The sequence below is a fragment of the Biomphalaria glabrata genome, chromosome 9 (genome assembly GCF_947242115.1).
Source record: "Biomphalaria glabrata chromosome 9, xgBioGlab47.1, whole genome shotgun sequence".
Lineage (NCBI taxonomy): Eukaryota > Metazoa > Mollusca > Gastropoda > Planorbidae > Biomphalaria > Biomphalaria glabrata.
The window spans coordinates 20,450,399-20,466,677 of NC_074719.1; the positions used below are offsets into that span (position 1 = coordinate 20,450,399).

The following is a 16,279-nucleotide window of genomic DNA, read 5'->3' on the forward strand; positions in this document are numbered from 1 at the left end:
ATCTTTTATTATGTACAACAAATAAATGTGTAAAGTTTCAACTTGAGCAGAGATTGGGTGTGGGAGAAATGACGTGTACAAATATTGTACCAAACAGACAGACAGATTGTGTTGATATAAGCTTTGTAGAAATAAGCTTACATTTTTTAGATAGTCATGTAAACATCATAACAGTGATATTCTATCTCAATTAGCCCCACCCCCCACACCCACATCTTCCTAAGAAGTGTGTATTTTGTTTGTGTTTGTGTAGGGTAAGCCGTTTCATTAGAAGATACAAGGGCCGAACAAATTGTTGTTGGGGGAAAGGCGTTTCATTTAAAAATAGTGTGTGTATTGTGTGTGTGTGTATTATGTGTGTGTAATATGTGTGTGTGTATTATGTGCGTGTATTGTGTGTATGTGTGAACTTCTAATGCAGGAAGACGAGAAGGCTAAAACTGGTTGACAGAAGAAGTGTTTGCGCATGCGCATACTCAATATTATGGGATTTCAATCGTAGCACAGCTCGGGTATCAGCTCGTTCAATATAATGAACTAAATGAACCATAAATCATACATGTGAATTTTTCAATGTTCATATTAAATAATTTATTTTTAATTATACTTTGTGTTTTTTTTAAATTTATTTTTTAAGGACTGTATCAAGGAAATGAATAACACACATGGAGATTGTGAAGGGGGTGGACAATTGATACATAATGGACTATGTCATCGTTGTTGTAGCACTGCTGAGTGCTTGAGGCAGATGAGTGATGCCATAAAGAACAGCCACAGTAAACTATTTTCTTTTCATTGCAATATATTGCAATTGTAATATAGAAGGAGGTATATAGGGGAATGTTACCGTGATCGCGTTTTTAAAATTGAATTTTAATTGAATTCAAGGCTCAAGTCTCCTCAAGGGGACTAATTCAGCTTGTACAACCACATCTGTCAAGTACAATGTCTTTCCCTTGTTCAATCAAAAATAAAATGACCAATTTTCAATAGTTAATTAGCTAATTAGGTGGCGTGCTGGCTAAGCAGGGGGCGCAGTGGCTGAGTAGTTAAGCGCTTGTCTTCTGGACCCGTGGTTCTGGGTTCGAATCTCGGTAAAGACTGGGATTTTGAATTTTTAGCTCTGAGTTCACCCAGCCTTAATGGGTACCTGACTTTAGTTGGAGAAAGTAAAGGCGGTTGTTCGTTGTGCTGGTCACATGACAGCCTGCTTGCTAACCGTTGGCCAAAGAAACAGATGACCTTAACATCATCTGCCCTAAAGATCGCAAGGACTGAAGGGGGAACTTTACTTTACTTTTTAATAAACACGTTGGCTATTTTTTTTAATTGATTCTTGTTTTGTCAGCTACAAGAAATAATTGTGTACATTTCAACTTAATCCGAGATTGGGTATAAGAAAAAAAAACTTTTTACCAGACAGAAGGACAGGCAGACACAGTTGATGAAAGCTTTGTAAAAAAAGCATCAACTAGAAGAAAAGAAGTTGACGCACCGAAAAAGTGGTGTATGCTTATAGCGTAAGTAAAATTGTGTATTATTAAACATTTCTATGTCAGATTTATGAAAATGTATTGGGGCGACATTTCGGAACTTTAACCGCTCTCGTTTCGATAGTGAAAAAGGCTTAGTTCTTCTATGAACAAGGTAAGTAGTAACACGTTAAATTTTTAGAAGTTTTTGGCCACCGCAAGTGGGAGAATCAGTGATGAGTCATTGCGGAACTTTAACCGCTCTCGTTTCGATAGTGAAAAAGGCTTACTTCTTATAGCTATGTTCCGTATATTATTTTTATACTGAATGTCAAATTGCAAGACAAGATACCAGATACTGAAGTCCTTCGAAGAGCATGTCTGCAAAGCATCCACACAATCCTGATGCAGTCCCAGCTGCGATGGGCAGGCCACGTCTGCAGAATGGAAGACCACCGCATCCCTAAACGACTCTTGTATGGCCAACTAAGCGAAGGAAAGCGCTCACAAGGTGGTCAAAGAAAACGCTTCAGGGACACCCTCAAAGCTTCTCTGAAGGCGTTCAGCATAGACCCAGCCACCTGGGAGACAGAGGCACATGACAGAGCATCATGGCGTCGCGCTGTAAAAACTGGCGCACAGGTTGCTGAGTAAAAGAGAACAACGCTGGCAGAAGAAAAACGCCAGAGAAGAAAAGCAAGTCCCACGAAACTAGCTCCAGCTGGAATAACCTGCCCAGTGTGCAGCCGAACATTCCGGGCTCATATAGGTATCACCAGCCACATGAGGAGGCATAAAACCCCAGTGCAAAGCCCTCAGCCCCTGGATGACAAAGTGGTCATCATCGAACCACGATGGACGAACTATATATTTTTTTAATTTCCTCTTTTCGGCTTGGAAACTCTTCATGGGTACAGGAACACGGACAGGTACAGGAACACGGATCTCGAAAACGGCTCTAAGGATTTTTTTAAAAAATTGGACAGTTAATGTATATCTTTTGGAATAGAATTAGCCTACTAATTGGCCTACGGAATAATCTGTTGTTTTGACCGCTATATTTTCTTGAAATATAGTAATCTTAAAATTAATTTGCTCGGGAGTCAAAGACATTCTATATCTTCTTGGTCTGGATCCAAAAGCCAATCGTTAGAGCTTTATTAACTCTGAGTAGATTTATACATTTTCTTAACCAAACTTTTGTGTTGGGAGGGGGGAGGAGGGAATTTAGGCGGGGTAAAAATGCCCCATTTTGAAATATTATTTATTGTTATTAATATCAAAATAATTGCTCAAAAATGTATCTCCTGTATAAAGGAGGAATCCCCCCTTTTTTTTAATTACGAAGCTTATATCATTTCCCTCTGTCTGTCTATCTATCTGGTAAGAGATTTGTACACATTATTTCTCCCACACCCAATATTGGATCAAGCTGTAATTTTGAAAAATTATTTCTTTTACCCTGTAAGACACAAAACAAATAAAAAAAATAACCAGTTAGTTAATTAATTTAATTAATAACCAGTTAGTTAATAAATTATTTTGTTTGGTATCTTGAACAATGGAAACAAAATGTAATTGACTGAAGTGATGGTCCAAGCTGAATTAGTCCCCTTTATATTGGTCATTGTCTGAGTCTTTGTGAACACAAACATGAAAAATAGGACGAGACTAAAGAAACACTAGATAACTCTATAATCTTCCATGTTCATATGCTCTCAACTAGTAAAGTGGTTACCTTAAGGGTTTGAGAAGCCTGAGAAGGCTTGAGCCATTAGAGAGGGCGTCTGTTGTTCCTTCCATTTTTTATTTTTTTTTAATAAATGTCTTTTTTTGTTAGTCTAGAGGTATTGCAAATTTACATGACTGATGCAAACTAATTGATACAACTACGCTTAATATAAGCTTTCTGTTTAAAAAAAGTATTTTTAAAAATATTTTCTTCTTTTTATTTTGCTTGTTTATTTTTAGCGGTCCCCATAAGGACGTTATTAGTCCTAGTTTTGTGTATTTTGTTGGTCGTCTGTCACGTTAAAATCTCAAAAAAAAAAAAAAAACAACTATTCACTAGCAAACGTAACATTTCTCATACCCAGATATTATGTCTACAAATCAGAACACAGTGTCAACAACGATGTCTTCCACGTCCTCAACGGTACCAACGACAAGTGTACACATCACATCAATGGGAACATCTCTAGCTAATATTGGAGCTTCTCATGCTAAAGGTTGTTCACAGTAAACTGATTTTTATTTACAGTTTGAATTTTTTTTGGATACTACAGCGCTGGAAAAATTTATACTTTATTATAGTTGCGCATCGAGGGCCCATGGGACAGCAAGGCCCCTTGGCGCCCCTTCCCAATCTACCAATAGTGTTTATATCTATAGTTCGTCCATCGTGGTTCGTTAATGACCACTTTTGTCATCCAGCGGCTGAGGGCTTTCCACTAGGCTTTTGTGCCTTCTCTTGTGGCTGGTAAGACCTTTGTGAGCCCGTAATGTTCGGCTGCAGACTGGGCAGGTTATTCCAGCTGGAGCTAGCGTCATTGGCCTTGCTTTTTTCTCCGACGCTTTTCTTCTGCCAGCGCTGTTCTCTAGTCCTCTTCAATTTGTGCGCCAGCTCACAACGCGACGCCATGATACTCTATCAAGTGCTTCTGTTCCTACGTGGCTGGGTCAATGCTGAGGGCTTTCAGATAAGCTTTGAGAGTGTCCCTGAAGCGTTTCCTTTGTCCACCTTGTCCACCCATAGTGTAAGTAATTCATGTTTGCGTAAGAATAGTCACCAGCTAAATAGTATTCGACTCTTGATTGTGAGATGGTGCCGGATAACCGAAAACGTCGGATTATTAAAGGTTAGAAGTGAGCTACTTCATAGAATTTAACCGCATAGATCATAAACATATGTAATAAGATATTCTCTTAGGCGTTCAAGGCTATACAATAAATAATAGACGAGTAAGAAAGAGCTTCCTCACAATTGGGGACATTTGCTTGTTCTAAGGGTTTGGTCGTCTTTAATCTCTTTTCTCAAAATCTTCTTTTTTTTTTTCATATTTTTCATAAAGTCATAGACTAAAGCAGGCCGGTGTCACAAACTGAAGAACTAGCTGTAAGAGTACCAGCAGGGTCATGTAATTGTTCAATGCTTAGTTTTACCAACTTTGCTTGCCGTCATTCGAAAAGTTACAACAACTTAAAAACACTAAAAACAAAATATGCCAGATAAACTGTCATAGAGAAATCAAGAAAAGACACTTAATAACTTTTTAATACAGCAAGAGTCAAATCAAAAGAGAAGAGACGTACGTGACAAACAGAGCAAGTGCAGCTGATAAACCACCGTCGTCGCCGCGTAGAATTTTTAAGATAGAATTGTTAGAATGAATGTGAAGCATTTTTTGCAGACCTGTTGGGTTATCAAATGTGTTTCCGCGGTGGGAATACTTGTTATTGTCTATGATTCACGTGTTTTATGATTCACAGGTTGTAACGAACCTAGTGTGTTAGCGAGGAAGGTGGGGGGCATTCAAAAGAAGTCAAATAAAAGATTATAAGTAATAAAAACAAATTGATAGTTGCCGAAATAAATGTGTGGGGAACGGGAAATTCGATTAAAGCCTTCGGTGAATGCATTTTTTCCCTCTAAGTCTGTGTAAAGAAATGCGTGCGGTGTCTAATACCATATATTGCTTATTTTATGATTGAAGAGTGCAAAAAATATAAATAAATCAGGAGCTAACCAAAGGTCTCATCTACAACTCAAGAGCTGTAAAGTGTGTGGTGAGGGGACGATCCATTGGAGAAAGTTAAACAAAAAGTTAGAAATTGTCATTTTAATACAAAAAAAAAATATGGCCGACGTTCTTCTTCTTCTTCGTTCTTATTATTATATTGGAGCGGTTAGGGCGTTAAGATGACTAGATCAATACATGAGATGAACTGCGCAGTGGTTTCCAAATCAGGGAGCTCTCCATATAGTTTTCTTTGTATTGGGGTGTTTTGGGGCCAGTGTCTTGTACGGGCCTCTTGGTAAATAGAACAGTTTTGGAGGACATGGTCAGCATTCTCTGGTGACACTCCACATGGGCAGATTTCACTGGTTCCAATTTTGAGCTTCCGGTACATATGTTGTTCTGATGAGTAGACGTTTGCGGTCGAAAAGCATCATTGAGTATATTAAATATTTTGATATTGAATTTCGATATTGAATTGAAAACTTTAAAGCCAAAGAAAAGTCGGAGATTTTGTGCGAACTTTTTTTTTTCTTTTGGGCGGGAGATACTCGAATTTAACGGGCCAAAAGTATGTGTGCGTGTGTCTGTCGGAAGTGTTATAAAGCGAGCCGAAACAAATCAAGCTAAATATCTATGTCACATAACATTACGATGCGAAGGGTGTTAAAAAAAAGGGTCCAGAGAAAGAGAGAGAAAGAGAAACGGAGAGAGAGAGAGAGAAAGTGAGAAACGGAGAGAGAGAGAGAGAGAGAGAGAGAGAACGAGAGTTAAAAGGAAAGAGAAAGAGAGCGGCTCGTTACAATTTATTGTAACAGATACTAGAATTCACGGGCTAGAAAGTTTGTTATTAGAAGCTCAAAAAAAAAAAGGGAGGGGATGTTCCGGCCTAAAAAATACAAGCAAACACAAAATAACAATATATAGCCAGTGAACAAATCAAAGGGGATAGCCGGTGTGTAATGCTAGTTTTTTTTTAAATGAAACAAAATTAACACATTATAATATCAACTTAAAAAAACAATTTCAGATTCTCCAGTACGATGCATGTCTTGTTTTGGTGAGGATTGTAAGACGACATTGGATCTTGACACGTGTCCTAGTGGGTTTTGTAAAAACTTTGTGTACTACACCAATAGCGGATTACATGCAGAGAAAGGGTAAGAAGGTTACTACTATAAGGATACTAGCGTCAACGGCTGGCTATGCCGCTGCTTAGTTCCCATATTGTTTACTTTGAGATGGACTCCTCCCTTTTTTTCTTACTTAAAACAATAAAAATATTCAGACCTCAAGTAAGCACTGCCCCACACATTCTTTTAGCCTGTGAATTCTAGTATCTAGAATCCCTCTCCACCCCCACCTCGCCGCCTTAACATATAGTCGTATTTACACTATCTGACTATTCTGCAGCTATTCAGTTCTTATTGGAAATATTTGTGAGGCTCAATGATATTTTTTTTTATCTGGGTCTTTTTCTTGCATTGTAATGCTCACATAATACCCCCTTTACTTTTGTGCAAGTAAAGTAAAGTTTCCCTTTCAGACCTTTGATCTATAAGGCAGATGATGTTAAGGTCATCTGTTTCTATGTCCAACGGTTAACGAGCAGGGTGTCATGTGGCCAGCACAACGACCAACCGCCTTTACTTTCCCCAACTAAAGTCAGGGTACCCATTGGAGATGGGTAGACTCAGGGGCGCCCTACAAATCCAGAAATTCAAAATCCCATCCTTCACCGATATTCAAACCTAGGACACCAGGTTCGGAAGCCGAGCGCTTGACCGCTCAGCCACCGCGCCTCCACTAGCCTAACTGATGTCTTATAATTGATCTAATTGTTTTGAAATGGATCAATCTCTTATTTTTTTTTTTTTTTTTTTTTTTTTTTTTCAAGAAATTACAATTCATTTAATATCTACTAATTTGTAGTCATTTTCAAAAAAAAAATAAATAAAAATAAAACATGAGTGGTCAAGAAATTACAATTCATTTAATATCTACTAATTTTTAGTCATTTTCAAAAAATTAAAAATAAACAATAGTGGTCAAGAAATTACAATTCATTTAATTTCTACTAATTTGTAGTCATTTTCAAAAAAAATAAAAATAAAACCGGAGTGGTCAAGAAATTACAATTCATTTAATATCCACTAGTTTGACAACGCTGTCAATTGTAGTCAAACTGAATTTAAGTTATCTTATCCCTTTAGACATTTTCCAAAAAAAATTAGACGAAACAAAGGAAAATCTGTCGTGTGATTGTATCCAATTAGTTTATGTTTCCTTTTAAGCACTTGGCATTGTCATTGTCACTTTATGTTTAAAGGGGACATAATGTATTGATCTTGGTGGTAGTACGAAAAGGAAAAAGTGACTGATTTCATCCTAAGCCTCCATTCTGTCTCGTCAAATAGTATTTTAGACATATATTAATATTTAATTTTACACAACAGAACAACATCTTTTCTATAAAGCAATACAGAGAAAAAGGACTTCCTTGATAAGTGGCCTCAGTATTTTTGCTTTAACAGTAACAATCTTCTACATAAATGAGTTTATTAACAAAGCTGCACAGCCACATTAACAATCTTTCCGAAAATTGACTTTGAAGCAATGCTATGTTCCCAGGTAGTTGCAAGTAATTAGGCAAGGCAAGCTAATATAGGGTTTTGTACAGCTGCCTTGTATGCCTTGTGTATTTAAAAAGACTGATCAGGGAACAGGTTAATCCCTCTCACGACAATTTTTAAAGGTCTCCTTGAGATGTAAGAGGGCTACTCTAGCATCATCAAGGTGGCCCTTGGGTCTGTTAGAATCGTTCTGGGATAGTTAACCAAGCAAAGGTGCTGCTGTATCACAATTGTTCAGGGTTCTGTTAGGGTCATGTGTAAATTATTTCAGGATAGGGGTGTCGATTAAGGATTCTTTTTTCTCTCATTACGAGGGGTTTAAAAAAAAAAAAAAAAAAAAAAAAACATTGATAAATAAATAAAAAATAGTTAATTTGTCTTAAACTATTACATTATTCATAAAAGATTCTTGACTTTCAGTTGTCTGCCATTGTCTATATTCTTTAGGATTATTGGTTTTGGTTATTTTTGTTTCTAGTCTCTTCGCAGGCTCCATTCAGTTGCGTCTTGTTTTCTTGTTCCTTTGTTTCCCGGTATGTCTAGGATGAGGCTGCCGCTAAGATATAGACATTGTCATAGTGTTCTTGTTACGTTTCCACGAGCTTGCCGTGTTCTGTGAGTGTTGTACAGACACACTTGATGTTGACTTGTGACATGCTCTCCGATCATGTGATCAAAGAGGACGTAACCGCGAGAGAGAAATAATTCTTTTAAAGTGTTGACTTCCCTTTAAAAAACAGTTCTTGAGTAGTTTTCCATAGATAAATAAAGTTCAATTTGATTCCTATCCCACATCTCTCAGCCCAAACTCTCTTTAACCCAGGTACATACACACTCTCACACACTCGCATAACCAATTAAACTAACTGACATAATACCAATAGAGTAACTTTACTGAATGATTACAGTATTTAGATTTTTATCTCTGAGGTCTGACAATTTAATCAAGGACAATAAATTATACAATAATTACAATTTCTATCTAACCAGTATAGTTATCAATTCTATGTTCAATTATTTTTCTAAATATTAACTCTAGATTATAAGGATTTAAAGATACAGTACCTGGATGACCGATCCTAGCTCGGTTAAATAATTTCCTAAGTCATTTTGGGAATATTTTTGTAATTACGAAAATGAACGATCATATAAATACTACTAATCTGAAGAGTTACATTTAGTGTTCTGTTAGTTCTAAATGTAATTATACATGGCGATTAAATATAAAGTCTCTTAAGTCCTTCTATAGTCTAGACAAACCACAGCTCACATCCGTCTTATAGTTTTACAATCCATCTTTTGTGTAAAACTATTGTAGGTCTACAATTATTGGCTTAGAAGAAAGTCTTTGCAGTGTTACTTCTTAGAAGGTTGCGTTCAAACATTTCATTATGGAATTAGTATACATTCATTATGTCTTTAGTACGAAACATCAAGTGACGCAAATCTCTACGTTATAGGGTAAAACAGGCACTTTGTGACAAAGTAAAATGGCGCATTTTTTCTTAATAGACTTAAATCATTGCATTAGTTTTCTAAAGAAACGTTTCCGTGGGGCACCTCTGTTACGCCAAACAATATGCTCGTTACCCATACGGGATACGTGCCCTGCCCAGCCTGACTGTTGGACTATAAGAAGTTCATACCATCCATCCATCCCAGTGGTGCTACAGCCCGTGGAGGGATATGGCCTGCTTATACAAATCCCTCCATTCAGATCTCAACTGGGCCTTCCATCTCCAAGCCCTAACCCCAAGCTTTTTACCGAGGTGTATAGTTAAATAAAAAGAGGCTGCAGCGTACGCAAACTCGTTGGCCGCTGGCTAGATATCATGTTCAGTGTGAGCAAGTAAGGCGTAGAGAAGCTGTGTTATGACCATTTCCTTTGTTTTGGTACGGGACAGTAGACACAAAGCACGAACTTATGGTAATAATTCAACAGCAAAAAAAATAATAATAAGGCTTGTCTTCGATTCCTAAGATTAATGAGGATTGCAGTATTTCCCGTGGCTACGCAGCCCCTGCTGTGACCTACAAATTTTGCCACATCCAGGGCAAGCATAACCATTGTCAAACAGTGGTCGATTAAGATTTTCTTATCGCGTCTGCCTCTGTTCTCGGCAGCAGATTTTCTTTGGTCTCAAATGTGTATCCGGGGCTTTGAATAGAGGTAATTCTTTAAGTCCGTCAGTTACGCTGGACAGAGCGGTATCCTGTATGGAAGACGAATCTCAGACGAACGCATGCCAAAGGCAGTCTTTTTTTGGTGAGCTAAGAAAGTGGACGACGTAATACCGAAACGCTGAAAAGACAGGCGCCAACTTGCTTTAACTGAAATAGAACAGCTGAAGGTCACTAGCAAAATAAACAACAAAGTACAAGGTATCTACACCGCTCTAGGCAATTCAAGTGTTATCAATTTATAAAGCCTTCAAAACACAATAACTAATCGTACATTGGCACATTTAATTTCATTACTTCTCTTTCATAGTTCTATAATAAATCAATCTACAGTAAGATGGTGCGCAAATGTTTAATTAGGTCTATTGATCCTTGAGAACTCGTTCTTGTTTGCAAAGAAATATTTTAGTGTACTGCGGTAAGCCTAGTGACGTAGGAAGCGTTTTTCCCGTTCACGTCACGGAAAATTTTCATTCATAAAACATTCTAGCCAAAATTAATTTTTCGATAATGAGGCATTTTCAAACCAATATAACGGTCGACCTCGAGTTTTCCCGATGTGGCCAATGAGTTGAGAATTTTTTTCTCACTATTATGCACATACCGTGAACTTTTAAAGAAAATCGTTAGAGCCGTTTTCGAAATAAAATTTATATATATATAAATATATATACATACATACATACATACATACAAGAATTGCTCGCTTAAGAGTATAGGATTGTTATTAACAACTTTAATTCTACTGTGCCACACAAGACTTCTGTATTCACTCACTATTATTAGATTAAATTTATGAATCATCTTACTTTTGATTTTAGGCAATTTATTTAAAACAATAGCTAGGTTAAGATTAACATTGGTGTTACAGTTTGCCTCTAGTAGGACTTTCATAGTGCATCTAACATTATCAAATATTTTACATTTTAAAAACATATGGCTTTCATTGTTACCATTATCTGTGTGACAGAAAACACATGTGTGTACATTTCTTTTCTTACTTCCTACAGGGGTCATCCCGAAGATTAGTCTGTATGTTATTTCTCTGGCTTTGGGTGTAATGTGTTTGCTGTGTAGGTTTATAAAAGTGTCTCTGAAATCTATTACACCTAACTCTCTACTCCATTTGATCCTATTGAATAATCTTTCTTGTAACTGTTTCTTAAGTGTTGTATATGTGTCTTTTAATTTACTGTGTATTAGATGTTCATTGCCGGGGAGTATTCTTGATATGGATCTGTAAAATGGATGTGTGTTTGTACCAAAGTGGTGTGGGGTGTCATTTTTTATTGGAATTATTTTATTTAACCTTAAGCCGTAGTAGTATATTGTTAATGGAAAATTGTTTGGGTTCTTGGCTACTTGTCCTATGTATTTTAATCTAAGTGCTTGTATTTTGGTTCTGATGTCCTGTAAGTTTATCCCCCCATCCTCTTTGTTTTGTATAAGTGTTGTGTGTTTAATGTTCCTGATAGTGCTTTTAAATATAAAATTCCTAATGATTGTGTTTATGCTTGGTATAAAAGTTGGTGGAGGTTCTGTGATGTTTGCTAAATAAACTATCTTCGGGATGACCAGGTTGTTTACTAGTATTGCTCTACCAAATATAGTAGTTGCTGTATAAAGAAATCTTTTAAGTGTGTTTTTGGTTTTGTTTAAAATATTTTCCCACTGCTGTGTGTGGTAATATGTTGGGTTGCTTGTCCACGTGATGCCGCATATTTTAATTGCCTTCTCTATTTTAAGGTTAAAGGGGATGTTTAAGGGGATTTCCCACCTGCCCAATCCCATAATACAAGATTTATTTATGTTGATTTTTGACCCGCTTGCCCTCCCAAATTGAATAAACTTATCTATGATTGCGGCTATGTCTTTTTCTGAGGAGGGAAAAAGGGTGGTGTCATCAGCGTATGCTTTAACTTTAACTACGGGCGTGGGGCCTGGGATTTTTATCCCCGTGATTCCACTATCTAGCCTGATGGTTTCTAAAAGGGGTTCTAGGCAAAGGGTGTATAAAAAGGGAGAAAGGGGACACCCTTGTCTAACAGATCTTCTAATAGGGATACTGCCACTAAGGGTTTGGTTTATTATGAGTTTGCTTGTGGCATCAGTGTAAACTAGCTTTATGTATTTCTTCATTCTTCCATCTGTCTTCGTCTTGTCTAGTATTTTGAAAAGGTAATCATGGTCTATTCTGTCAAAGGCTTTTTCCTGGTCAATAGAAAAGAGGGCTGCTTTCAAGTCTTTGTCTTTACAGTAATATATAATGTCTCTTAAAAAATGGTTAAGTTCGTCGATGTTTTTGTCTGGGTTGCTACAGTATTGGTCCTGTCCTATTAAGTGTGGTATGAGGGGTTTTAGTCTTAAAAAAATCATTTTCGTCAGGAGTTTGTAGTCGGTGTTTAGAAGTGAGATCGGTCGAAAGTCGCTAGGTGAGGTGTTGTTTTCTTGTTTTTTTGGTAGAAGTGTGATGTATGCTAAGTTGAAATCTCTAGGTAACTGTTCTGTCACTAACATGTCGCTGTATAGATTTAATAGTAGGGGTCCTATTTGGGGAAAAAAGGCTTTGTAAAATTCAAACGTCAGACCGTCTGGGCCAGGGGATTTGTTGTTTTGTGTTGTATCTAAAGCAGCCCTCAGTTCGTCTAGCGTAAAGGGAGCGTCTGTCTCTATCTCTTCTGTAATTGGTATTTCTTTGCAGTTCTGTAAAAATACTTTTTGTGCGTTGTCGTCCGTCTGTTCCTTGTCATACAAGTTAGTAAAGTGTTTCGTAAATGTGTCTGTTATTTTGTCCAGGTCTTGTATAGTTTCTCCTTTACTATCAACAATGTTGTCAATAGTTCTGTCAATTTGAATGTTTTGTTCTGCTGATAAAAAAAGTTTGTTAGGCCCTTCGGTTATTTTTTTACTTTTGCACCTCAATTCCGCTCCTTTGTATTGATAGTTAAATAGTTCTTCTAGTTGTGTTAGTATATGTGTTTTGGCTGCTTCGTCTTCTTCGTGTGTTAGTAAATTTTTAAGTCTTTCCTCTTCTTTTTTCCTTTTTGAGTTAACTAGTGTGGCCAGTATTTGGCTTTGCTGCTTAATGGAGCTTTTAATTAGCGTCCATATTTGTGTGACTTTGAAATGGGGTGTGTTTGAGTCATGTATTATATTTTTGAGGAGGTTTGCGATTGTTTTTAAATAGAGCGGGTCATTTAGGAGGTCGTTGTTAAGTTTCCAGATCGGTGTTTTTTGTTTTTTCTTTTTTAGTTTTGCGTTCAGCAGTTCCACTAAGACTCCTTTGTGGTCTGTATATTGTAACGTCTCTACGAGATGTGTTACACTTTTTGTTTCGCACGCCCTTGGCACATACACTCTATCTATCCGTGTTTCTATTTGGTGTGCCTTGTCCCTGAACGTGGTGACCCGGCCCGTGACCTCTACTTCTCTATAGGCATCTACTAACCGGAAAGCCTTGATGACTCCCCCCAAATAGTCATGCGTTTTAATTGTTACATGAGGAGTATGACCCTCTGTGTTTGTGTTTTGCTTGTCTAATTGGGAATCAATGTAATTTAAATCACCCCCTACTATCAAATTTTCTCCTGCGTACTGAGTGTGTAGAATGTCACTTAGCATTCCAAAAAACTCGTGTTTCTCTTTTTTTTGAGCGGGTGCATAAATGTTGACTAACGTGTATGTGTGTTTTTGTGAGCTTGTCCTAATTATTACTATCCTCCCGCTATTGTCTTGATATGAGTGTGTGATTGAAAACCTATTGGATGTTTGTAAAATGGCTGTCCCTCGTGGCTTTCTACCTAAACTAAAATAACCCTCCCGGAGGCCCATAAGAGAGACTGCTTTTTTGGCCTTGTACTCTAACTGTGTGTTGGTCTCTTGCAGAAAGATAAAATCTGGCTTGTATTTCCTTGTGAGGTGTGCTATGTAGGTGTGTTTATTGTTAAGCCCTCTGATGTTGAGTGTCAAAATTTTGATGTCTGCCATGAGTGTGTGAGATTGGTTTGCGTGTTTGTTTTTCTATTGTGTGTGTGTGCGTTTTATCTTTAAGAGTTGCTTTGTTGTTTATGTGTTTGAATGTGTGTTAGGGTCCTCGCCCTCATCTATGACTAGCACTGACGGGGAGTCTGGAAAGTTCAGCTCGAGCTTGAACTGTTCTTCCTCTCTTTTCTCCTCCTCTACCCGGGGATCCTCGTTTAGATCCTCTGATGAGGAAGAGAGAGAGAGGGCCCTCTTTCTTGTTATTTTGGTTGGGGTGGTGGGTGCTGAACTTGCCCCTCCGGATGTTTTAATTTTTTTACTTTGCTTAGATTTGTTTTCAGGGCTGTTAGGTGGGGGGAGACCACTTGGAGTAGCTCCCATAGCTTCTATTTGTTTTTTTCCCCCTCCTTTGCTGCTTTCAACCATTGTGAAGCCATCTTTTTTTAGCTGTTGATCAATCTCGGATTGCTTTTTCTCTCCCTCCCCTTTAAGGGCCATGGCATAGGAGATTTTCCCTCCTACCTCCTTTGCACCTTCTGTGGGGTTTTGGTCCCGTCTGGGGTTCGCCCTATTTGGACACTGGTTTGACCAGTGCTGATCCTGTCCGCAATGCCAGCACTGTTGTCTACGTCCCGGGATGGTCACGAGGACCTTGTAGGTCCTCGGATCGTCCTCATATCGTAACTGAATATAATGGGGGAGTTCAGTCTGTTTGCGGAGTTTGATCCAAGCCGCCCACTTATCTGAGTTGCCTAGCTTGATTGGCTCTATCTTGGAGCCTTCTTCTGCAAAGGCTCCAAAGATTTCTCCTATCTTTGATTTGTTTATGGTTGGTGCTACCCAGTGAAGGGTAACCCTGATTTTTTCGTCTTCTAAGGTACAGACATCTACCTTGAAGTCCTTATCATTCCCGAATGATTTCCCTAGTATACGGGTTCTCACTCGGGCGGATGTTGGGGCCAGGAACCAGACAAAGGGGTTCTCGAAGCGATAGAGAGAACTCACTTCGTCCGGTGTTAGTTTCAGGCACTCTATTAGGCTCGCCATAGTGGCCTTAACAGCCCCTTGGCCTGACAGCTTTAGAAGCAAGGTACCTGGGGCGTGGACAAGTCCGCCATCCAGGTCCTTTTTTTCAATAAAAAATGTCTTAACTGACATTTTTACAAGGGTTTATCACAAGTACAGAGACAGAAAAGAGACGATAACTACACTACAAACTACACAATACTTTACTACACAACCCTCGCGCCGTCCACTCTAAACAGTAACACACAAAAATCCACAGAATCACAAAATAAACCACAGAAGCACAAATAATCCACAGAATTAATCCTCAAGTGTTAGCTACTTAATCAATCTCTTATTCGAATCCTCAAAAAAAAAAAAAAATTCCGCAATAAAAAAATGTTCATGACAATGAAGTTTACAAGATTACTATTCGTCTTAAATTAGGCCTAACTTATAATGCATACTAATTAGCTTTTTCTCTTTAAAAAACTGCTTACATAACTGATTTTTTAAATTAGATTTTTCGTTTTCAGAAAAAAAAAGTAGCCGTTGCATCAGAACTTTGAATGGTCTAAAATATTGTGATGTCGGATTTTCAATATCTTTTCTAGTTTACGAGATCTAAACGGGACGGACGGACAAACGGACAGACATTTTGCACAAAACTAATAGCGTCTTTTCCCCTTTTGGGGGCCGCTAATAAAAAGAGCATGCATTCTTTTATAATTATATACCTTAAATAACATTTCCTGATTACATACACAAAAGCTATTGCAATTTAATCATAACAGGGTAGTGGAACACGAATGAGCGGAATGAATAATTCCATCGGAACGTGGAAAGTAATCACGGAGAGAAAGAGTTAATGTAATTGGTCATCATGAAATTAGCTGGATATTTTAAAATCATTCCAATTATATAATAGTACTCGTGTTTATATATATTTGTATTCTTTGGCTTCCTTTTTGCTTCAGCGCCAGATTTTAGTAAATAAAAAAGCCTGTGCAGAATTTTTATGGAAAAAAAACTACCCTCTTAAAGCGTTAATATAGGTGCACGTAGTCAATTATATAGAGGCAAAAACACTAGATGACTATTTATTAAGCACTGATTCTCCCATTCGGGATGGACGAAAAAAAAAAAGTAACATGTTATTACTTACCTCGTGCTTAGCACAATAAAGTATCTTTAATGGCCGAAACGGCAGCGGTTTATTTTCCCACCTTATGATTTTTTTTATTCTTAGTTTCGTCCCAATACGTTTTTA

The 16,279-nt window shown here is 37.7% G+C and overlaps 1 protein-coding gene across 1 annotated transcript in view; it reads left to right on the forward strand.

Moving 5' to 3' along the window:
* The window catches only part of LOC106067490 (uncharacterized), a 36,123-nt gene that overhangs the window by 18,651 nt on the left and 1,193 nt on the right, over positions 1–16,279 (forward strand). The window contains exons 4-6 of the mRNA XM_056041574.1: positions 638–776; positions 3,569–3,700; positions 6,240–6,369. Coding sequence (XP_055897549.1) covers positions 638–776; positions 3,569–3,700; positions 6,240–6,369 — 401 coding nt within the window. The remainder of the gene's footprint in view (positions 1–637; positions 777–3,568; positions 3,701–6,239; positions 6,370–16,279) is intronic.